General features: G+C 42.2%; 1 protein-coding gene across 9 annotated transcripts in view; it reads left to right on the forward strand.

The window, feature by feature from the left end:
• CACNA1E (calcium voltage-gated channel subunit alpha1 E) overlaps positions 1-24,583 on the forward strand; it is a 1,300,209-nt gene that overhangs the window by 972,882 nt on the left and 302,744 nt on the right. For all 9 annotated transcript variants that reach the window (XM_073593343.1, XM_073593351.1, XM_073593342.1 and 6 more), the window contains one exon: positions 22,638-22,741. In XM_073593343.1, coding sequence (XP_073449444.1) covers positions 22,638-22,741 — 104 coding nt within the window. The remainder of the gene's footprint in view (positions 1-22,637; positions 22,742-24,583) is intronic.

Raw genomic sequence — 24,583 nt, forward strand, 5'->3', positions numbered from 1 at the left:
GGAGGGAGAAAAGGCAGGAGCTGGAACATGTTACATCTCCCACTCTAAATATGGATGGAACATACAGTATAACATGTTCCAAAACAAGATCTTATCCTTTAAACTATTCTTGAACCATTTTTGCAGTGTGTCAGGGCACATTATCCTGCTAAAAGAGGCCACTGCCATCGGGAAATACTTGGTTAGCATCAACATTTAGGTAGCTGGTACATGTCAAGGTAGCTTCCACATAAATGGCAGGACCCTAAGTCCAGCAGAACATTGCCCAAAGCATGACACTGCCTCCACCAGCTTGCCTTCAATCCATAATGCATTCTTGTACCATCTCTGCCCCAGCTAAGAAATGTGCATGCACCCAGCCATACACATGATGTAAAAGAAAACATGATTCATCAGACCAGGTCAGCTTCTTCTATTACTCCGTGGTCCAGTTTTTATGCTCACATGCTCATTGCAGGCTCTTTTGGCTGTGGACATGGGTCAGCATGGGCACCCTGACCGGTCTGCGATTACACAGCCCCTTACACAACAAATTACAGATTTAAAGAGGAAGTAAAGTGCGTTTTTTTTTCTCACTTTTTTGTCACCGCTGGAGGCCGCATCCATCTTCGACCTACCAGGTCTGCGGACTTCAGCTGTGTGACTAGCCGGAGCCGCCGGGTCATGGCACAGGGCTCTGGCTTACCTATAGGTACTAACAATACAGGGAAGTTTACTTCCTCTTTAAGGGACAACATTTTTACTTTTACTACCTAAAATTTCCCAACGACTTTCAGATGCCATTGTAAAAAAATGTTAATCGCTTTACTTATCAGTGATCTTATTATTATTGAAGAAATGGCTGCACTCCAGGATCCATCAAAATTCTTATTTAACCGGTTCAATACCGGGCATTTTCGCCCCCTTCCTTCCCAGACCAATTTTTAGTTTTCAGCACTGTCGCATTTTAAACGACAATTGCGCGGTCGTGCGACGTTGTACCCAAACAAAATTGATGTCCTTTTTTCCCCACAAATAGAGCTTTCTTTTGGTGGTATTTGATCACCTCTGAGGTTTTTATTTTTTGCGCTATAAACAAAAGAAGAGCGACAATTTTGAAAAAAACACAATATTTTTTACTTTTTGCTATAATAAATATCCCAATTTAAAAAAAAAAAAAAAAAAAAAAAAATTTTTCCTCAGTTTCGGCCGATACGTATTCTTCTACATATTTTTGGTAAAAAAATCGCAATAAGCGTATATTGATTGGTTTGCGCAAAAGTTATAGCGTCTATAAAATACGGGATAGATTTATGGCATTTTTTTAAAAAAATTATTTATTTATTTTTTTTTACTAGTAATAGCGGCGATCGCGATTTTTTTTCGTGACTGCGACATTATGGCGGACACATCGGACACTTTTGACACATTTTTGGGACCATTCACATTTATACAGCGATCAATGCTATAAAATTGCATTGATTACTGTGTAAATGTGACAGGCAGTGAAGGGGTTAACCACTAGGGGGCGGGGAGGGGTTAAATGTGTTTCCTAGGGAATGCTTCTAACTGTAGGGGGAGGAGGGGCACAAGGGGAGGAGACCGATCAGTGTTCCGCTGTTCTGGGAACACAGATCGGTCTCCTCTGAGCTGACAGGACGTGGATCTGTGTGTTTACACACACAGATCCATGGTCCGGCCCGGTTAATCGTGGGTGCCCGGCGGACATCGTGGCCGCCGGGCACACGCACCAGGTCCCGAGCAACGCGGCGGGTCCACGCCCGCGCCCCCTAGGCGGCCGGGAACCCGAGGCCGTCATATGACGTCCACCCAGGATGGGAGATCCCATCTGTGGACGTCATATGCAGTGGTGTATTTAGGTTTCGTGCTGCCCTAGGCCTGACTAAAGTCGTGCACCCCTAATTAAATTATGACCCACCCCTTCCTGTCAGGGCCACACCTTTCCTGTTTAAGACCTGCCCTGTCATCTGTAAACCCCACCCCTTCTTCTTTAGGCTCCACCTTTTCCACTCAGAGCTCCACCTCTTCCTCTCTGTGGGTACCAAGGGCCTACTTGTATGTTTTGTTGTTTTGTATACCATTTCAAATGTATCTATTATTTTCAGTGCCCATCAGTACAGTGCCATCAGTGCAGTCCCACCAGTGCCGCCTTATCAGTGCCCATTACTACAGTCCCATAATTGCAGCCTTATCAGTGCCGCCTTATCAGTGCCCATCAATACAGTCCCATTAGTGCTGCTTATCGAACAGAAAAAGAAGTGAACAAGAGGTATAAGAATCGTACCTGGCTGTCCTGGTGGTTCCCCTCATCCTCCTCTCTCCAATCGTAAACACAGAGCCCGGGCAGGAGGAAGTTGCGATAGATGCCACAGAGGAGGATAGGTGGAGCCTCCATCAGTTGCTTTAAGTGCTCCCTCCCCGGTCATGTCACCACCAGAAAACAGCGCAGCTACAGGTTACAGTAAGCCGCCCGCTGCCAGTTGGGGGCTGTAGCTGGGGACAATTTGTCTGCGGGAGCCAGAACTTGGGAGGGGGGCTTTTTTCGTGCTGGGATGTCGCCCCCCCCCCCTGAAAAGTGCTGGCCTGGGCCTTAGCCAAGAAACAGCACTGACTGCACCCCCAACCACTACTTGCTTCGGCACCCCCGTCCAAAATTGTTCGCAGCTCACTTCTGTCCCCCGTCCAAAACTCACCTCTGCACCCCCATCTACAACTCACTTCTGAACTCTTGTCCGCAACTTATCTCTGCACCCCCAGCCACAACTCACCTTTGCACCCACAACTTACTACTACACCCCAATCCACAACTCACCTGCACCCCATGTCCATAACTCATATCTGCACACCCACCCATCCACAACCCACCTCTTCATTCCCACACATGCACAACCCACCTCTGCACCCCCCCACCCTTTTCCAACTCACATCTACACACCCACACTCTTTGGCAACTCACATCTGCACCTCCTGTGAACAACTCACCTCTGCGCCCTCTTTCTGCAACTCTCCCCTGCGCCTTCTTTCTGCAACTCTCCCCTGCGCCCTCTTTCTGCGACTCTCCCCTGCGCCCTCTTTCTGCGACTCTCCCCTGCGCCCTCTTTCTGCGACTCACCCCTGCGCCCTCTTTCTGCAACTCACCCCTGTGCCTTCTTTCTGCGACTCACCCCTGCGCCCTCTTTCTGCAACTCACCTCTTCACCTCATGTCTGTTATTCACTTCTGCGCCCCCATGCTTCTGCAATTCACCTATGCACGCCTCCCCCTTCAATGACCTTGCTCACTTCTTCACACTTACCTCTTTTTACAGCTAACCTCTGCACCCCTGGCCACAACTCACCTTTGCACCTTTTCCTACAGCTTATCTCTGCAACCCCCAACAGCTAAGCTTTGCATCTCTTTAACTCAACTCCCTCTGTATCTCCTCAGCTTTGCATAAGATACCCCCCCTTCTTTCTGGCTTTATCCACGCGGTGTGGCTGCAACTCTTTTCACTTGCCAGGATCATCAGGCCATCCGGACGTCTAAAGTAATGCCCCGCCCCGTACTCCTGCCCATGATCACACAGCACCGGGCAAGTGGACGCCAGCGGGAGAGATGCGCTTAGGGCTGTCACTAATAAGCACAGAACTGAGGCTTCTGTGTTTACTAGTGACAGTAGACAGCGGGGTGAGTACACCTGCGCTGAGCCTAGATGTCACGGAGGAGGTTAGGCGGAGCCTCCGTCAGTTGCCAATCACTGGCCGCTAATCCCCGCCCTACCTCCCCGGCCAAGTCACGCTGCTAGTCCCCGCCCTCCCTCTCCGGCCAAGTCATGCCGCTCTTTCGCCACAACAGGCTGCAGTAAGCCGCCTGCCTGGAGGTCTGTAGCTGGAGCGGTTTGTGTGCGGGAGCCTGGACTCGGCAGAGGGGGGCTTTTTTCGTGCGGGGATGCCGCCCCCCGCAAAGTGCCGCCCTAGGCCGGGGCCTTGTCGGCCTAGGCCAAGAAACAGCACTGGTCATATGTCTATACACGGGTAGGGAAGTGGTTAATAGACGAACATCCCAAGTGTTACAAACAGTTCAAATGGTGGACGCGTTTCACATACTAACAGGTGCGCTTATTCATTGGTAATGAATAAGGCACCTGTTATTGTGTGAAAAGCGTTCACTATTTGAACTGTTTTTAACACTTGGGATGTTCGTCTATTAAACAAGAATTTTGATGGATCTTGAAGTGCAGCTATTTCTTCAGTGTTGATCGTATGCGGAGGCGAGCCAAGGCGGGCACCCGTGATATCATTAGGCTTCCTGTCTCACCTGGAGCAGCGAGTTCTTTTGTTTGGATCTTATTATTATGGCTGATCGGTGTATTTCTAGCCGTTGCTGAAGTATTTATTATATGGTAATTTTCTGTAACTTTCACATTTTAACATTTTCCCTCTTTTTGTGTTTGTAATAATTATAGTGATTTATAGGGAGGAACTGTTTCATTTCCATTTACTTTTAACTGTTCCTAAAAAGTTTTGAGATAAGCAACACTATTATCCACAAAGGGAGTGCATTGTGTTTAAAGGAATTGGCTGGCTCTGGCTCATAGACTTGCATTATAAGAAGAAGCAGTTAGGCACAACCATTGTGTAGCATTGCAAAGCAGTAAGCCAACCCTAAGTAAGTAATGAGCAAACATGGCTGCCTCTACATACTTATATAATTACAGCCTATGCAAAGTGTTTAAAACCACATCCATTGACAAGATTACTTACAGTACCCGATCCTACACTCAGGTGCATATCTAAGATGATTGAAAAGCCTTTAATTATACCCCCTCCTTTACACTAGTACTTTTCTCTCTTTCACTTTCCAGGACAATTAGCAAAGTGTTTGGTCTTTTGGTTAGAATGAATAATTCATTAATAGTCTTTGTTAATGATTTATGTGCCATATGCCACTATTACAGGATGTATGTGCAACTTCCAACCACCTTCATTCAGAAGATAGGGGAGATAATGGCATGAAGAGATGAATTACCATTGAGAGTAGAAAGAGTGATTAACCCTTTATATCACCAGCTGGAAGGTGCTTTGTACATCCACAAGCGTGCTGCATACATCACATTACAAAACACAAGGCCATATTTTAGGATTTCCATGCAGTTATTCATACAGTGGTAGATAATGGACCTGGGAGATATGAAATGATTACAGACAAAAGACATCAGTGATGAGCATCCATTAGAGCTTATTACTTTAGTGCCAAACAATTTAGATAAACAGGAAAATGGCTGTAATAAGACTTAAAATAACATAATTGGGTATATTGCAATCCACCTTCCCCAAAACACACAATTCTTTTTTTTTCCACGGTTGTAGAAGGCTACAAATTCCTGTATGTCAGTAATCATGTAAGTTTTTTTAAGTGCAAATCCAGGCAGATAAAGGTATTCCTTTAACTGCCGTTGTGATTCAAAAACCATTATCACTAAGCAGTTTGAGTAGCGACTGTACTTTAGACCCTAAAACCACTAAACTACTAGTTCGTTAATAGCCAAATTTCTAAGGTGTGCAAGACTATATTACCAAAAGTATTGGGTCGCCTGCCTTTACACGCACATGAACTTTAATGGCATCCCAGTCTTAAGCCTCGTACACACAATCGGATTTTCCACAGACAAATCCGCAGACTTCCGAATGGCGTTGGCCCCAAACTTGTCTTGCATACAAACAGCGCACAATTGTCGGCCAACAAACACGAAGGTAGTGACGTACTACATGGTTTTTCAGCTCTTTAGCGCCACCCTTAGCGAATTTCGTGTTAGCAGAAGTTTGGTGAGTGTTGATTCATGCTTTTCATTTTGCGCTTTTCATTTTGCGTTTTTCATTTCGTGCTTTTCATTTCACGCTTTTCAGTTTGTTTCTGTATGGCCGTTCGTCAACCAGACATGTTGCAGAATCGGAGGAGATAACGTGTTATTTATTATTGACCTTGGAGTTATTGCTTTGACCCAAGTCCAGTCCAGGAACAGGAGGAGGAGGATTTCCTCGACCAAAAATTGTTTGCTTTATTAATCGTGACCAATTATTTCATATGGCTTTGCTGCGGGAGCTCCAGGAGAATAATCCAGATGATGTTTGGAATTATCTCCGGATGACGGACCCAGGCTTTCACCAACTCTTGGCATTGTTGATCCCCTATATTATGAAGCAGGACACATGCATGAGGCTTTTATTTTATTTTTTGATTGAATAATGATTTGATTTGGTATATTTTCTATATTTTTGGATGCATAGAATGCATGTTTTGGCTAGGTTCTATTGGCAGATAGCATGTCTAATTTTATTTGTTTTCTTTTTTTAATGCACAATAAAAAAATTGTGGAGAATAATACTTGGCTATGTGTTTTACTTCAAATGACAGTTTGGGAGTAGCCAGTTACATTTTAAAAAATACAATGTAAAATTAACAAGGGACACCAACATAGTTGTATCTTTGATCATAAAAACTATGGGATTACTATGTTGTGGTAACTTGCACCAAAAAAAATAAAAAATAACAAGCATAATAATAATATTCTTGATATCACTAGTAAAAAAAAGCCTTTGAAAATTCGTTTGTCATAACTCCATCAGCATCACCAGCAAAGCAGCTTCATTATTATCCCATTAAATAAAGAAGAAGAGAATGTGCGCTTCATTTCGAGATTTCATAATTTGCCACGTCACGAATGTTAATTCTCCATTACGAACACTAGTTTACAAGACCGACCGCTTTCAGCACATCCTTGCTTCCGAGCATGCACGTTTGTACTTTGGACTTTTATGTCCGTCGAAAAATCCGACAACAGACATTTGTCTGCGGAAAATTTTAAAGCCTGCCATCCAACATTTGTCCACGGAAAATCCGACAACAATTGTCTGATGGAGCGTACAAATCGTCGGATTTTCCACCAACAGCCTGTCATCACACAATTCCTGTCATAAAATCCGATAATGTGTACAAGGCTTTAGTCTATAGGGTTCAATATTGAGTTGACCCACCCTTTTCAGCTTCAACTCTTCTGGGAAGGCTGTCCACAAAGTTTAGGAGTGTGTCTATATGAACGTTTGACCATTCTTCCAGAAGTGTATTTCTGAGGTCAGGCACTGATGTTGGACAAGAAGACCTGGCTTGCAGTCTCCACTCTTATTCATCCCAAAGGTGTTCTATCGGGTTGAGGTCAGAACTCGTTGCAGGCCAGTCAAACTCGCTCATCCATGTGTTTATGGACCTTGCTTTGTGCACTGGTCCAAATCATTTGGTGGAGGGGGGATTATGGTGTGGGGTTATTTTTCATGAGTGGGGCTTGGCCCCTTAGTTCCAGTGAAGGGAACTCTTAAGGCGTCAGCATACCAACAGTTTGGGGATGGCCCCTTCTTGTTCCAACATGACTGCGCACCACTGCACAAACAAGGTCCATAAAGACATGGATGAGCGAGTTTGGGGTGGAGGAACTAGACTGGCCTGCACAGAGTACTGACCTGAACACATTTGGGATGAATTAGAGCGGAGACTACGAGCAAGGCCTTCTTGTCCAACATCAGAGCCTGACCTCACAAATGTGTTTCTGAAAGAATGGTCAAACATTCCCAAAGACACACTCCTAAACCTTGTGGACAGCCTTCTCAGAAGAGTTGAAGCTGTTATAGCTACAAAGGGTGGACCAACTTAATATTGAACCCCACAGACAAAGACTGGGATGCCATTAAAGTTCATGTGCGTGTAAAGGCAGACATCTTAATTGGTAATATAGTGTATCAAAGCAAAAAAAAACGCGGAAAGTGTAAACCCTTACATATGCAGAGGGAGCTGATTAGCCTCAGGCTATACACAGAAATGAAACAAATCCCCTTACATAAATTGTACCTGTTTATATGCAGCCCTCTCTCCTCTACATCAGTTCAAAGTACACAATACAAAAGATTTTTCTCAGCTCTAGCAAGCAGGGGATGGGAATCTGACATCTCACACACATCTAGAGCACAGAGCTCCCTGTGGTCTGAGAGGTGAGTAGAAGGACACACCCCCTGTACAGAGGCTCATAGAGAAACATACGTAGCGGAGGCTGTCAGTCATCTGCTGTATGCTGGAGAGGGAGAGGGCCTTCACCCGGGAAGTTGTAGATTGAGAGTATTATCAGTGACTCATGCAAATAGCAGAGTAAGACCCCTTTTACACTGGAGGCGTTTTTCAGGCGCTTTAGCACTAAAAATTAGCGCCTGTTAAGTGCCTGAAAAAAGCCTCAGCTGCAATCCTGCGCTGGCAGGACGCCAAAAAAAGTCCTACCAGCAGCTTCTTTGCAGCAGTGTAGGGCGGTGAATACACTGCTCCTCCAACAATCCTGCCCATTGAAATCAATGGGCAGCGCAGCCGAACTGCAGACAAAGCGCCGCTGCAGCGGCATTTTGCGGGTGGATTTAACCCTTTTTTGGCCGCTAGCAGGGGGGCTAAAACCGCCCCCCACTAGCGGCCGAATAGAGCTGCTAAAACGACGGTAAAGCTTTACCGCCGACGCCCGGGCGCTTTTAATGTGATCAATGTGATGTGATTTCAATGTGATGAGCTCTAAAGAAAGATCAGAGAGAAATGACACTTGCTGCCAAAGGTTGAGACAAATAGACACTATATATGCTTTGTTCATTTTTCATGTTAGAGGTTTACAACCACTTTAAAGCATATCTAAACCCAAAAACAAAAATGTATTATATTGCAGATTACCAATTAATACCTGTGGTGGTTGCATTAGTTTTATTTTTTTAAGCTTTACTTCTTTATTTTCACCTACCAATGACACACTTCCAGTCCTACCATGAGAACACTCTTTTTTTTTGTCTCAATAAAAAAAAAAGAAAAAAAAAAAACACTGCCTATGGAACCTCATGTCTCTCCTACTGTCCATAGCATAGAGAGACATAATTCTGTATATCCTCCTGCAAAGGATACTCACCTCTCCTGTTGCCTGTGCCACTAATTATCGCTGTAGTCAAGAGAAACTCACAGCTGAAGAAGCTGCAGAATTTTGGGTGTGTTCATTTCTTCTGTAGTGTCGATTTCCTGGCATTGAGGTATTGAGTTGGTAAACCATGGAGCTTGATAATGGTACACTAGATACATCCTTAGTGTACAAGTCAAACACAGAGGGAGAACGCAGATGAGGGATTAAGGTGTGCAGCATAAGGGAGGTAAAGGTGTAAATACACAGGTCACTAGAGACAGGATGGAACTCAGATGAAGAGGAAGGGGTCGAATCGGATGAAAAGATCTGCAATCATAGTAATAACCCCCTCCCTCCCCACCTAAGCTGCTGTCTCTGCTGCTGCTGCTGATAAATGATTCATTTGTTCATCAGATTGTCCTTCCTCTATTGTGACAGCAAACGGAGATCTCTCTTATGTAAACACTATAGTCTTTATATTGGCCGCAATGTTCAGCTCTGTACATTGTGCTTATTGTGAGCCAGCTTAGATCATAGCCATTCACACTGGCTGCCCAAAGGTATTTTCTGCAGTGCCAATAATAAATGGCATTGCAAAAATAAGTATCCTCCACTTTTCCATTCTAAACCACTTCAATACTGGGCATTTTCGCCCCTTTCCTTCCCAGGCCAATTTTCAGCTTTCAGCGCTCTTGCATTTCAGTAAGAAATGCGCGGTCATGCAACACTGTACCCAAATGAAATTTTTTAGCATTTTGTTCACACAAAAAGAGCTTTCTTTTGGTGGTATTTATTCACAAATAATTTTTTCATTTTTTGCGATATAAGCGAAAAAAAGAGTGGAAATTTTGAAAAAAAAATATTTTCTACTTTCTGTTTTAAAAGAAATCCAATAAAATCGAATTGTGTCATGAATTTAAAGAGGAAGTAAACTCTCCCACTCTGATGCTTCTTTTCATTTAGTCTATTATAATAAGTAATTATCAAACTATAACCACTGTAATCCAGCCCAAATCGCATATTACTTACTGTTTAAAGAAACTTTAACCCTTTCATGACTAAGCCTATTTTTGAAATTTGGTGTTTACAAGTTAAAATCCGTATTTTTTGCTAGAAAATTACTTAGAACCCCCAAACATTATATATATTTTTTTAGCAGAGAATCTAGAGAATAAAATGGCGATTGTTGCAATATTTTTTATCACACGGTATTTGTGCAGCGGTGTTTTAAACGCAAATTTTTGGAAAAGTGACACTTTCATGAATTTTAAAAAATCCAAACAGTAAAGTTACCCCAATTTTTTGTATAATGTGAAAGATGATGTTACGCCGAGTAAATAGATACCAAACATGTCACCCTTTATAATTGCACGCACTCGTGGAATGGCGACGAACTACGGTACCTTTGAATTTTCATAGGCGACGCTTTAAAAATTTTTTACGGTTACCAGGTTTGAGCTACAGAGGAGTTCTAGGGCTAGAATTATTGCTCTCGCTCTGACGATCGCGGTGATACCTCACATGTGTGGTTTGAACACCGTTTACATATGCGGGCGCGACTTCCATATGCGTTTTCTTCGCTGCGCGAGCTCGCGGGGACAGGGGCACTTTAAAAATTTTTTTTTTTTTTTTTATTTATTTTATTTATTTTTGTACTTTATGAATTGTGTTTAAAAATTTTTTTTTTTTTTTTTACTTTTATTGCTTTCACAAGCAATGTAAACATCCCTTGTGACAGTAATATGTGGTGACAGGTACTCTTTATGGAGGGATGGGGGGTCTAAAAGACCCCCCATCCCTCCTTTACACTTCAAAGTATTCAGATCGCCGAAAACGGCGATTCTGAATACTGTGTACTTTTTTAAATTCGGCGCCATTGGCAGCCGAGTAAACGGGAAGTGACGTCATGACGTCGCTTCCGCGTTTACAACAAGAAGGCTGGAACGAAGCCGCTCGCAGCTTCGTTCCAGCCTGCCCCCAGCCGCCGAAGGCAGCCGAACGGACACCGGGCCTCCCGATCGCACGGGAGGCCCGGTAACAGCGGCGGGAGGCGGCGGGAGGGGGGGATGTCCCCTCCCGCTCCTCCGGTATAACAACCGAGCGGCTTTTAGCCACATCGGTTGTTATACACGGGTAGCCGATCGCCCGCTGTAAACAACGGTACCGGGTTGATGCCTGCAGCTGCGGGCATCATCCCGGTATAACCCCGGAAAGCCGAGTACGCATATCTGCGGTTGGCGGGAAGGGGTTAAAAAACTTGTTTCCAGGGGTAAGGCAGCGCCATCTTAAGTATTATTTTCCGAGTTCACAGTAGAATGTATTTCCGCCCTTACATTGAGCACTTCTTGTACTGTTAACCAAGCCTCCTTCTCAATCCAACGTTTCTATGGTAACCCTGCTTCCCTGCTCATTGCTGACTTGTTTTATTTCATAGTATTTACTTGTGCTGATTATCTAGTGTTTGCCTATGTCAGTCTTATCAGCTTCAGCTGATCAGACTGCAGTAATGCTGTCCGATGCCCAGGACATGGTCACATGGCGTGTAGTAAGAAGGTCTGAGTGATTATGCAGTCTCGTGGGATTTCAGTGTTGTGCCGTAGGAAGCCCTGATAATAGACAGACAAGCACACAGAGTGTGCCGTAAATCAGGGGAGATATTGGCATGCTCACTGACGTCATTCTAAAGAACAAAAAAGATTACAACAATACTAAGCAAGTAAGGAGATATCTACAAGCAGTGTTAATTAGGGTTTTTTATGCTGATTTACATGGTACAAAGTTGTGGGGGAGAGTTTACAACCACTTTAAGCCAACCTGTACATGTCTTTGGTAAAAAAAATCCCGTTAAGTGTATAATAATTGGTTAGTGTGATCACGGACAGATATACGCAGATGATCATGTACAGATGTGCGCAGATGATCACGGACATATATGTGCAGATGATCACGGACATATGTGTGCAGATGATCATTGGGACATATGATTTTAGTGTTACATATGTGGGGACAGGTGTTTTTACTGTGTGGGGACGTGTGTGGGAACAGTGTTTTGGGGACACTATTTTGGGGACATTGTGTGTTTACATTGTGTGGGGACACTGTGCCAGTGATCAGTGTGTAAAAAGCTATAAAAAAAAGCTCATACTCACTGATCACCGGCTGGCTGCAGCGATCCGCTCTCCTCTCCTCACTGACAACTTCCATGTGAGGAGAGAAGAGCCGATTGCCTAGCAACCAGCTCTCTATTTACAGCACATGATGGCTGTGATTGGACACAGCCGTCATGCGATCAGGAGGGCCAATCACAGAGCCCTCCTACCGTTCGGAGATGCACCGTGTCTGGGTAACAGGAGCGCATCAGGATCGCGCCGCTGCGCGGGCACGCGCTCGCTCTATCCCCCTCCTTCTGAGGTACGTTCTTGAATGTCCACTCAGAAGAAGGAAGCTCCGACTCAGCCGTTTATGTGCAGTGGCCAGGTGGGAGATGGCTAAACGTATGCTGGTATTGAATTGGTTATTGCAGATCTGCGTTTTCCCCAAGCAGAGCAAAATACACGTATTAGGATTTTTTTTTGTCATGTAGCAGAATACATTTTTACCTAATTTTATGAAGAAATTTGATTTGTTTTTCTTTATTTATTGGATATGCTTTATAGCATAAAGTAAAACATATTGTTTTTTGTTTTTTTTTAAATGCTCAGTCTTTTTTCGTTTATATAATAAAAAACCCAGTGGTGATCAAATACCACCAAAAGAAAGCTCTATTTTTGTGAAAAAATGATATACATTTTATAAATGCAGTAGTGCATTGCTGTATGATGATTGGCCAAAGCATGCATCTGACCTGCATGCTTTGGCCAATCACTGTGCACTCTGCTGAGAAAGCCATAATTGACCAAAGGCAGGTTCCCTTGGGCAATCATGGCTTAGGGAGACCAAGTCCACGCCCCACACTATATAAGGCTGCTTACATAGCAGCCGTGTATAGTGTGTGGATTGGAGATAAATTGAGCTAGATTAGGCAGGCAGGTTAGTTAGTGGCAGTGTATATGATATATATATATATATATATATATATATATATATATATATATATATATATATATAATACAGTGGGGACGGATAGTATTCAGACCCCCTTAAATTTTTCACTCTTTGTTATATTGCAGCCATTTGCTAAAATCATTTAAGTTCATTTTTTTCCTCATTAATGTACACACAGCACCCCATATTGACAGAAAAACACAGAATTGTTGACATTTTTGCAGATTTATTTAAAAAGAAAAACTGAAATATCACATGGTCCTAAGTATTCAGACCCTTTGCTGTGACACTCATATATTTAACTCAGGTGCTGTCCATTTCTTCTGATCATTCTTGAGATGGTTCTACACCTTCATTTGAGTCCAGCTGTGTTTAATTATACTGATTGGACTTGATTAGGAAAGCCACACACCTGTCTATATAAGACCTTACAGCTCACAGTGCTTGTCAGAGCAAATGAGAATCATGAGGTCAAAGGAACTGCCTGAAGAGCTCAGAGACAGAATTGTGGCAAGGCACAGATCTGGCCAAGGTTACAAAAAAATTCTGCTGCACTTAAGGTTCCTAAGAGCACAGTGGCCTCCATTATCCTTAAATGGAAGACGTTTGGGATGACCAGAACCCTTTCTAGAGCTGGCCGTCCGGCCAAACTGAGCTATCGGGGGAGAAGAGCCTTGGTGAGAGAGGTAAAGAAGAACCCCAAGATCACTGTGGCTGAGCTCCTGAGACGCAGTCGGGAGATGGGAGAAAGTTGTAGACAGTCAACCATCACTGCAGCCCTCCACCAGTCGGGGCTTTATGGGAGAGTAGCCTGATGGAAGCCTCTCCTCAGTGCAAGACTCCAAGGAAGGACTCCAAGATGGTGAGAAATAAGATTTTCTGGTCTGATGAGACCAAAATAGAACTTTTTGGCCTTAATTCTAAGTGGTATGTGTGGAGAAAACCAGGCACTGCTCATCACCTGTCCAATACAGTCCCAACAGTGAAGCATGGTGGTGGCAGCATCATGCTGTGGGGGTGTTTTTCAGCTGCAGGGACAGGACGACTGGTTGCAATTGAGGGAAAAATGAATGCAGTGAAGTACAGGGATATCCTGGACGAAAACCTTCTCCAGAGTGCTCAGGACCTCAGACTGGGCCAAAGGTTTACCTTCCAACAAGACAATGACCCTAAGCACACAGCTAAAATAACGAAGGAGTGGCTTCACAACAACTCTGTGACTGTTCTTGAATGACCCAGCCAGAGCCCTGCCTTAAACCCAATTAAGCATCTCTGGAGATACCTAAAAATGGCTGTCCTCCAACGTTTACCATCCACCCTGACAGAACTGGAGAGGATCTGCAAGGAGGAATGGCAGAGGATCCCCAAATCCAGGTGTGAAAAACTTGTTGCATCTTTCCCAAAAAGACTCACGGCTGTATTAGATCAAAAGGGTGCTTCTACTAAATACTGAGCAAAGGGTCTGAATACTTAGGACCATGTGATATTTCAGTTTTTCTTTTTAATAAATCTGCAAAAATGTCAACAATTCTGTGTTTTTCTGTCAATATGGGGTGCTGTGTGTACATTAATGAGGAAAAAAAAAAATTATATATATATATATATATATATATATATATATACTCTGCATTAAGCGTAGACTAGATATTCAATGTAGACAATGTAGATATACAGTCTTGTCTATATATATATATATATATATATATATATATATATATTTCACGATTTGTACGATTTCATACACGCATGTCAGTCCGACTTCAGGAAAGATTTCAGAGACCTCTGTGCGGGTTCCTGCACATATGTCTATACAAATCGCAAATCGCACCCGAAGTCGCCAAAAGTAGTACAGGAACTACTTTTGGGAATCGGTGCGGCGCTGCAAAGTTGGCAAATCGCATGCCAAATTATACCAATGTGAAGCTAGGATTAAGAACAGACACCACAAGCAGTGCAGAACAAAATACTCTAAGCAGCATTGTGAACTTCTAGATTTGCATGTGTAGTCAGAACAAAGAAAACTTCAAAGAAGCTCAGTAGCTCTGGTGAGATAGCTCCCATATAGCAAGGCTTCCCTTGATAGGCACCCAACCGTAGCTCAAACATACAAACACAAAAAGGAACCTCTGACCAAAACCAGATGAAATAGTCCAAGATAATTTTAAGTGTTGGTAACAAAAAATCTTTTTACCTGCAATTAGAATTATGTTAGACTTTTTCATCCAGTTTTGTTCCAGTGCTTATTTCTACGGTTTGAATGACAAGGAGCGGTGAAGCAGCTTTTACTTTATTACTAGGAGCATGACCTTAGTGACTTCTGGGCAAAACCACAACATTGTGTTTTCCAGTTGACCATTGAGGCAAATAGGGATGAAAGTTAGTTGAGCATTTCGCAGAGAGACCAAGGAGCTTTTCCTTTAAAAGTAATAATGGCAACTTGTGGATTGTGGTCTTGCACCAGGCTTTTACTTTTCAAAATTTAAAACTGCAAACATGTTTGCTAGGCTGAGAAAGACAGGTATGACATTCAGCTCTTTTCACAGAGCGATAATGATTGTTATTTGTGGTCTTTATTGTTCAGTAATAAGAACCAATGAGAGCTGAAAATTACAGCCACATGGCTGAAAATACCAATCTTCATGGGAAGTAACACAAGCATTTTAGTGTAGTAAATTGATCTTGTTAGCTGTAGATTTTGCTTTACAATACCCAGAAGCTACCCACAGGGATTATTCGCTGTATTGGTCTTTTTCAATAAAGTCATGCACACAACATTTAAGATGCATAGACATTCATTCTTAAGTTTACTTTACTGGTTTTGACATATTATATGAAAAATTGGGGTACATTAACAAAAACATTTAAATACCACCCTTGATAAAATGTTCTGACATGCTCAAAATGTTCATAATAATAAAGCAGAATTCCACTAAAACCTTTAATTACTGTACACAGATGAAATACATAATAGGAGAGCTAATTTAATGTCAATGATTTCAATCTCCACCCATCCAATCTTGAGCTTAACACAGCCCCATCACCTAGCACAACCCGGAGTATGACTCAACTCTGTTTTATCTGTAACGAACTGTAGCAGAGATTGTTAAAATGCAAGGTTTGTTTATCCTGTAACCACATATTTCTCTCCATCCCTAGTTAAAAAAAAGCACAACAATAATATTTAAAAAAAAAGAAAGTAAAACTCTGGTGTCCAGCCTCTTCCCATAGATGGACTTTCTCTTGGGGTCCTGGGAAAGCCGAGGATGCCACGTCATGCAAGAAGGCACTCCAGCACTATACAGGGTTGTCCTCTTGTGAGGCCCGACAAAATCGGCCTCACTTATTTGAGCTTGGTGTAAGTTATCTGTGTTTTTACTCATTTTTTCTCCTTTAAATATCTGCACTTTTATGGGGTTTCTGCAGATTAAGGCTACTTTCACACTAGGGCGGGGCGTTAGAGGTAAAGCGCTTTTCGGCCGCTAGCGGAGCGCTTTTAACCCCCGCTAGCGGCCGAATAAAGGGTTAAAAGCGCCGCTGCTGAATCGCTTTGCAGGCGCTTCGGTAGCGGTGTCCATTGATTGATTTCAATGGCAGGGGCGGTGGAGGAGTGGTATATACAACGCACCCACACCGCCCGAAAGATGCTGCTTGCAGGACCTTTTCTAACGTCCTGCAAGCGCACCACTCCAGTGTGAAAGCACTCAGGCTCTCACACTGGGGCTGCAGGGGAGGCATTTTTCAGGCGCTTTACAGGCGCTATTTTTAGCCCAAAAACGCCTGAAAAACGCCACAATGTGAAAGGGGTCTTAGAGGACCTTGCATTTTGATGCATGTTCTGCCTAAAGGAAAACAATGCTGTCCCTGGAAAGAAGGATGATGATGTAATTGCATCCACACATACAGATTAGAAATTAGAATTTTAGAAGTTGATTTTGCAAAGTGTAATCACAGCAAGACCAAAGACAAAGTTCACTTTTAATTTAGGATTTCTTTATAGTCCTTTAATGTTCCACTGACTAAAGATACCCATTACACAAAAATGAACAGGGCTATGGATTAGTATTTTCTAAGGCTCACTGTGTGGTCACTACACTGTGTTTTACTGCTTGGAAATTTTCAGTGGGGCAGGTTATGCCAGTGTTAGTGAATGCAGCAAAAGGCCCTTTTGCTGCATTCACTAACACTGGCATAACCTGCCCTCCTAAAGCAGGTGTTTGGACCCTGAAACACGTTGACTATTTTCTGTTATGAATCAGTTTTATCATTATATTAATTTGGACATTTGTTTGGTGATCTCATTGGATTGTATGTGCAGACTTACCCATAAGGCTCAATTAAGAAGCTCAAATATCTTTATTATTAGCCATATCATTGTCAAATTTTCAAATAGTGGTGAATTGAACCTATAGACCAGTGGTCTCCAAACTGCGGCTCTCTGCATGCCCTTGATCGGCCCTTGGGACATTATTCTTCCTACCAACACCAATAATGGGGTACTTTTCCTCCCAGTGAAACCAACGAAGGGGTACTGTTCCTCCCATTAACAACAATAATAGGGCACTATTGTACTTTCACTGACACACACGATGGAGCACTATTTCTCCTACTGACACTAATGATGGGGCAATAATCCTCTCACTAATACCAACTATGGGGCACTATTAATCCCAATGACACCAATGATGGGGCACTATTCCACCCACTGACATCAACAATGGGGCATTATTCCTCCCAGTGACACTAACTATAGGGCATTACTCCTCCCATTAACAACAACGATGGGGCACTATTCCTACCACTGACAACAATGATGGGGCACTATTCTTTCCACAGACACCAATGTTGGGCCACTATTCCTTCCACTAACACCATCAATGGGGCACTATTCCTTCCACTGACAACAATGATGGGGCACTATTCCTCCCACTGACACCAATTATGAAGCACTAATACTCCCACTGACACCAATGATGGGGCACTATTCCTCCTAGTGAGACCAATGATGGGGCACTATACCTCCTAGTGACACCAATGATGGGGCACTATTCCTCCCACTGACACCAAGGATGGTGCATTAACAATTCCCCACCAAAGGTGGGACATTTTTCTACTTCCACTTGCCACAGTCAGGGCCTCTTAAAGTCTAAAGCACAGTAAACCGGCCCTTTGTTTAGAAAGTTTGGAGACCCCTGACAATAGATGCCAGCCAGCCAACTATGCATGTATGACCCAGCCTATGAATTAACTTTCTGACAAAAAAATAATTGGACAGATATGTTTATTCATAGTGGGACGTGTATATGTTTGTGGCTTCAGAGGAGGGAGAATATTGTGTCCGTGGAGTATCTAAAACGATCAAAGGCTTCTTACACAGGTATATGCATTGGTAAAAAAAATCAATTTAGCACAGCATATTGCGGAGTTTTCCAGCGTAACCTTAAATAAACTTCCTAAATCTTCAGTTTAGCTGATGATATTAGGTACAAATTCTACACTCTGAAGTGTGAGCTGAAATAGCTATGATGGAGCCAAGAAAATAATTAGCATGTTCACAGCCTGGACACAGCTGTTAAACTGAAATAATATGACAATCCCTCTTATTACAGGCACATGTTTATGAGACAATGTTATGTGCCAGGCTGAATCCGCTGTAGTCAAATGCTGCAGGTTTTTACTTGGCCTGGAAAGAGTTAACTTTAAAGGTGTAATAAATAGCAAACGTTATTCTGGGACCGAACGCCTGGAGCTCTAGCTGCCTGAGCAGTTTGTAAAAGCCAACAATTTGCTGTAGTATGAAGCAGCTATTAAAGATGTGATGTTGACTTAACTGTTGAGTATTGTTATTGATAAGCAAATTGTTGTTATTTCATTGTAAATTTTAGTAATTTATGACTAGTATCAGCCAAATTATCCCACATATTACCTGGCTATTCTGGCAGCTTTGAGCATCAAAAGCAACAAATATAAACTGTAGACAGTAGAAAACTATTCCCTGCCATAATTAAATTCAAGTTTATGGACATCAGAACATGGGGGTCTGTGGGCAGGGGGCTTATCAGAATTTGGAAGCTCCCTTAATCAAGGGGGCCCCCAGATCACATCTTCCCTAATGTCAATGAGTATGGGGTTCATAGTACCCCTACTCATTCAACCAAAAAAAGTGTAGTGTAAAAAAAGACAGTGGAGCAGTTTTTGACAAGTCCTTTAAAAAACAAAAATAAAAAAAAGTGGCGTCACTGGGTGGCACCGCCCCTTAGTTATTTAAGAACTTTCAGACGGCAGAGCTTATCCCCCTCTTTGGCTGGTATGGATTGGGGAGGGGCATGCCATTTTTTTTTTTACATTTTGGCATGAGGGTTTCCCTCAAAATCCATACCAGACCCAAGGGGCCTGGTATGGATTGGGGGGGGGGGGCACACTGTTTTTTTTTTTCTTAATTTTTCATTGCTGACATTTTTTTCTACATTCAACTCTCAGCAGGAGACCCCGCTGAGAGCTGATGACTCATCGGTTTTTAAGGATGCAGTGGAGGCCTACTCCTTAACAACCATGACAGTTACTGGTTGTTAAGGAGAGGGCAGCTGCTGACATCCTTAACAACCAGCTATTTAAAGCCTGTGTTAAGGATGCCGGCTACCGCCGGTGGTAAATTACTGCAGGCTTTTGCTACTAAAGTACCACATGACATCATATAAAAAAACTCATGTGGCATTTTAGTAAGGTTTTTTTGATGAATGCCACAAAACCTTTTGAAAAATGCTGTGCAGTATCTCAAGATACCGCTTTGTAAATGGAGCTCAATAGCACTATCCAACTTCCTCATTGTACCCATGTTGTACAGATCCCTCTGCTAGCACCTTCAGGGCTTCCTGAAGTACCACAGAAAATGAAGTGAGGGACTATTCTTTCCTGGGGTTCTTGACTGATCAGTCCCCCTTTTAAAACCTTTTAAATACATATTTTGTATTCCCATACTTTTATTGTATGAGTATAAACATTTGTTTTCACTGTCGGGACATGGAAGGTTTTAGATGAATTTCTAGGGCCCTTGTCAAACTAAGCTCGAAAACCATTGTTTTAGGGATTGCTAGAGAGCTGTGACATGACTGGGAATAACTGATAAAAGAGCTTAGACCAGACTCTATGTACAGGCACTGTTTGATGAAATAGCAAGAGGAATGGGTCGCTTTAAACCATAAAACATAAATTAAAGACCCTTGCCTATCTAATAAGAATCATGGTATAGTTCCTTGATGCAGATTTTGAAAACAAGGTCCCAGTGGTTAAAAGGACCTCCTTAGTGTTTCACTATTATCAAAATAAAGGCATTTAAATAAATAGTTGCTGCAACACAAGTTTACTAATGGCCATTGTTAAGGAAATGGATTGATTGGAAGGGGTTGGCTTGAGAACGGAATATTCGATTGCTAATTGCAGAGTTTGTTGGAATCACGGTAGGGAGTGAAACTCTGGCCTGTAATTAAAGAAATTAGTTGAACAATGGCCCAATTTAGTGTAGTCTAAGTTGCTGGGATCACTCCAACTATTTCTGTTTCCCTTATGTCTGTCAGAAGCACAATTCTATTTCTATAGGTATTTCAAGGACATTCTGTGTAGATATTGCTTGACTGGTGCTGAATACAAATTGTGTTGGGCAGGCTCTTTCAACAATGTATACATATACAATAAAAGCTAAAAATTCTCTTGTTTTTATTTTTTTCCAAGTAGTGTCCTTGACAGCTTGCTGATATATAAAACATTCTATGCAATCTGTCAGTCAGATGCTTTTTTGTAGAACATCCTTAAACACCAAAGATGTAAAGATCTGGAATGTCTCCATAACAAAGCAAATTGTTGTTGAGCTGATTTATAAAATATGAAGACTATAAATATTCATATATCGCCATTTGCAGCCAATCAGATTTTTCTTTTTCTAGCCTACATGCAACAGCATCTGGAATCTGATTGATTGCTGTGAACAGTTTACAGGTTTCTTCCAGTTTTTAAAGGGAACCTGTCAGTAAAATTACTGTATATGTAGTTTAGTCTTGAAAACCAAAGCATTGTAATAAAATATAGTGAAAAATCATTAAATTGTATCTAAACCCAAAAACAAAAATGTAATATATTGCCACTTAACAGTCAGTTGTGCTTTTTAGGATTTTTTTTTTCTTTTTTTTTAACCGGTGTTACCACAAGTAAAACTCTTTCTGTCTTTGGGTGACAACATTTACTTACTGTGCTGTATCTAAGGTAAGCAGCTTTGTCATCCAAGGCTGCTCCCCTAAATTGGACTATAAACACCAACATAATCTTCAATAAATAGGAGGTGGGTGTTTGGTAGTTGACTGGGAAAGGTGATGACATTAATTGTATTTCCTGTGCTGGCAAAAGATGTACTTAGTCAAAAAAAGAAGACTAATGCAGCCACCAATTCTAGGGCCTGGCAAGCTACACTTTATATTTTTTTCTTGGACTTCTATATGCTTTAACATACCCTGCTCCCTTTCTAGGTGACACCCCAAATTCCAGCATGCTTTATATGTTGATGGGAGTGCCCATCAGCCCAGCAACCAAAAAGACTGGTCTAGTATCTGTTCCTCCTTTGGGACAATAATGAGTGAATTTGTCCAAAACATATATTTATTAAAGGATAAAATATTTCTTGTAAACCAATGCCATATGTGTATTGTTCTTGTTTGAGAATGAGAAGATATGTCCTTGCCTGTCATTTTTTTGAATAAATGTGATTGATCCCATATTAGATATTCTGTCTGATCATTAGGCAGATTTGTCATCCCCGATCTAATTTGATGATCGGCTTCCCTATCGGGTGAAACATCTGCCACAGCCATATTTGGCCAATACATGACCACTTCTGTTGTTCATATCCGATCGGAAGGCTTGATGTGTGGATAGGGCCATTTTAAGAAGAGGGTGTGGAGTAGGGACCCCATTATTTAAATTGACCGCCAGACTCCCCAGTAGTCCTGGATTCGGGGGGTCAAAGTCCACTTTGTTTCACATAAGTCTTTCTGACTGTAGGTGGATTTTGAGTAATATAGACAGAATATGAGAGGAGGGATCCAACTGCTTTGATGTAGTGCCAGGCAGTGGGATTTATGCTGGCCAACCCAGGCTACACCCCTAGAATTGAGAACCATTGAGTTTTCAGTAGGTATTTTCCCCTAACTTGCTGGACCTGGAGCAACTCTTCCGTTTTTGTTATGTTTGATGTGGCCCTAGGTCTGAAGAAAAATGCATCAAGTTTGGCTATCTGTATAAATGTTGAAATCTCTTTAGTGGGGGTGGGTCAGTCACGCCTCTTGACCTTTGACCTCTGGGAACACGCCTGCTGACCTTTGACCTTTGGAGGAGTTCCCTATTGCAATCCCTGAGTCCTAACCTTGTTCTTCAAAGGGAAACCCTAACCTTAACCCTAACCCTTTTGTTTAAGACAAAAGCAAAAAGATCAGATCTTGTAGAATTTGTAGCTGAGCCTTTAAAGATATGAGGGTTGATCTGAGCCGTTGCTAACACAATATTGCCTAATCTCACATGGTTTAAGGTAAAACATCAATGTACTTTATACTTCCTTTCCTTTTACATCTATAGTTTTTTTAATGCATTTTCTACTTTGATTTCAGCATTCTGGCCACAGCTGGAACTCACTTTAATACTCACGTGGACCTGCGAACATTGCGGGCAGTACGTGTTCTCCGACCGCTCAAGCTGGTCTCGGGAATTCCAAGTAAGTTTCATTTTTTTTACTTTTGTTTAAAAACATTATGGTTATAATCTTTCCAGTATTCTTTTAAATCCTTTTCAGTCCAAACCTGTTAATTTAAACTGGTTCAGCTTGAAACTGGTATGTATGTTCTGTTATGTTGGAATCCCACGTGTCAGTTACAAATAGAAAAAGTGGCAGCTGCTCAATCAGCTTAAAACTGTACATTGGGGAGCATTCATTTTCAAATATATGTGGATGCTGCATGCTGTGTCCTGGCTCCTCTGTGTCATGCAGTTGCACTTTCATCTGTTAGACATGTTTTATAGCATTACAGAAATTGAGTGCAGATGTATCCAATGCCACACCATTTCTCCCTATGATCCCTGAACATGAAAAGCCAATACTTGCTAACAAAGCTGCAGAAGATTTTTCATATGCATGTACCTAATAAAAAAAGAAAGAGGAAAAACTTACTTTGACCAGTATACAATGTAAGGGGTAATGTGTTATCAGCACAGAACAAGAATTCCAATATTGAGCTCCCCTAGCCAGCAGAGGACCTGTCTAATCTGTTTCTACTTAACCACTTCAGCCTTGGAAGGATTCACCCCTTAATGACCAGGCTATTTTTTTCAATATGGCACTGACGTTGCTTTAACTGACAATTGCTTGTGGGTGCAACTTTGTACCCAAACAAAATGTATGCCCCTTTTTCCCCACAAATAGAGCTTTCTTTTGGTGGTATTTGATCACCTCTGTGGTTTTTATTTTTTGCGCTATAAACAAAAAAAGACGACAATTTAAAAAAAAATACCAATATTTTTTAATTTTTCCTATAATAAATATCCCCCCATTTTTTTTTAAATGTCTTCATCAGTTTAGGCCAATATGTTTTCTTCTACATATTTTTGGCAAAAAAAAATTGCAATAAGTGTATATTCATTGGTTTGCGCAAAATATATAGCATCTACAAAATAGGAGATAGATTTATGGCATTTTTATTATACATTTTTTTACTAGTAATGGCAGTGATCAACAATTTTTAGTGGGACTGCAACATTTAGGCGGACAGATCGGACACTTTTGACACTTTTTTGGAACCAGTGACATTTATACAGTAATCAGAGCTAAAAATAGCCACTGATCACTGTGTAAATGACACTGGCAGGGAAGGGGTTAACACTAGGGGGTGATCAAGGGGATAAGTGTTCCCTAGGGAGGTTTTTCTAACTGTGGGGGGGAGTGGACTGACTGGGAGTAGAGAGAGATCGCTGTTCCTGATCACTAGGAACAGACAATCTCTCTACTCCCCTGTCAGAATAGGGGTCTGGTTTGTTTACACTGGCAGATCCCCGTTCTGGCTCTCTGTGGAGCAATCGTGTTTGGCCGGTTGATATTACAGCCACCGGCCATGTGCATTGGCTCCGGCAAAGCGCCATGGGCATGCATGTGCCTGCTATAGCTATTGCACAGAGCGCTGTACAAGTACGCCGATCCGCGCAATAGAGCCGTCCTGCCGCAGTATATCTGTGGCGGTTGGTCGGCAAGTAGTTAAAGTGTTGCTAAACCCAAAACAGTAAAATCAGTCTGCTCTGTATATATGCAGTAAAGCATGCTTGTTATGCTCATTGTGGAATCTAAGGGGTTAATCCTCTGCATTGTGTAAAAAGGCTGTTTGATCCTGTCTTCTCTGATTATCCCCTTCTTCCACATCTCCTGATAGTACAGAACAGTGCCTTGGAGGCACTTTGCACATGCTTAGTTTGGTGTGTATTGCTAGTTTTTTTTTTTTTTTTCTTAAGAGGGTGCATGTGATCGGCACAGGGCCAATCATCACTGTCCAGACAGAGGATCAGGGATTCT

Source organism: Aquarana catesbeiana, linkage group LG07 (assembly GCF_042186555.1).
Source record: "Aquarana catesbeiana isolate 2022-GZ linkage group LG07, ASM4218655v1, whole genome shotgun sequence".
Taxonomy (NCBI): domain Eukaryota; kingdom Metazoa; phylum Chordata; class Amphibia; order Anura; family Ranidae; genus Aquarana; species Aquarana catesbeiana.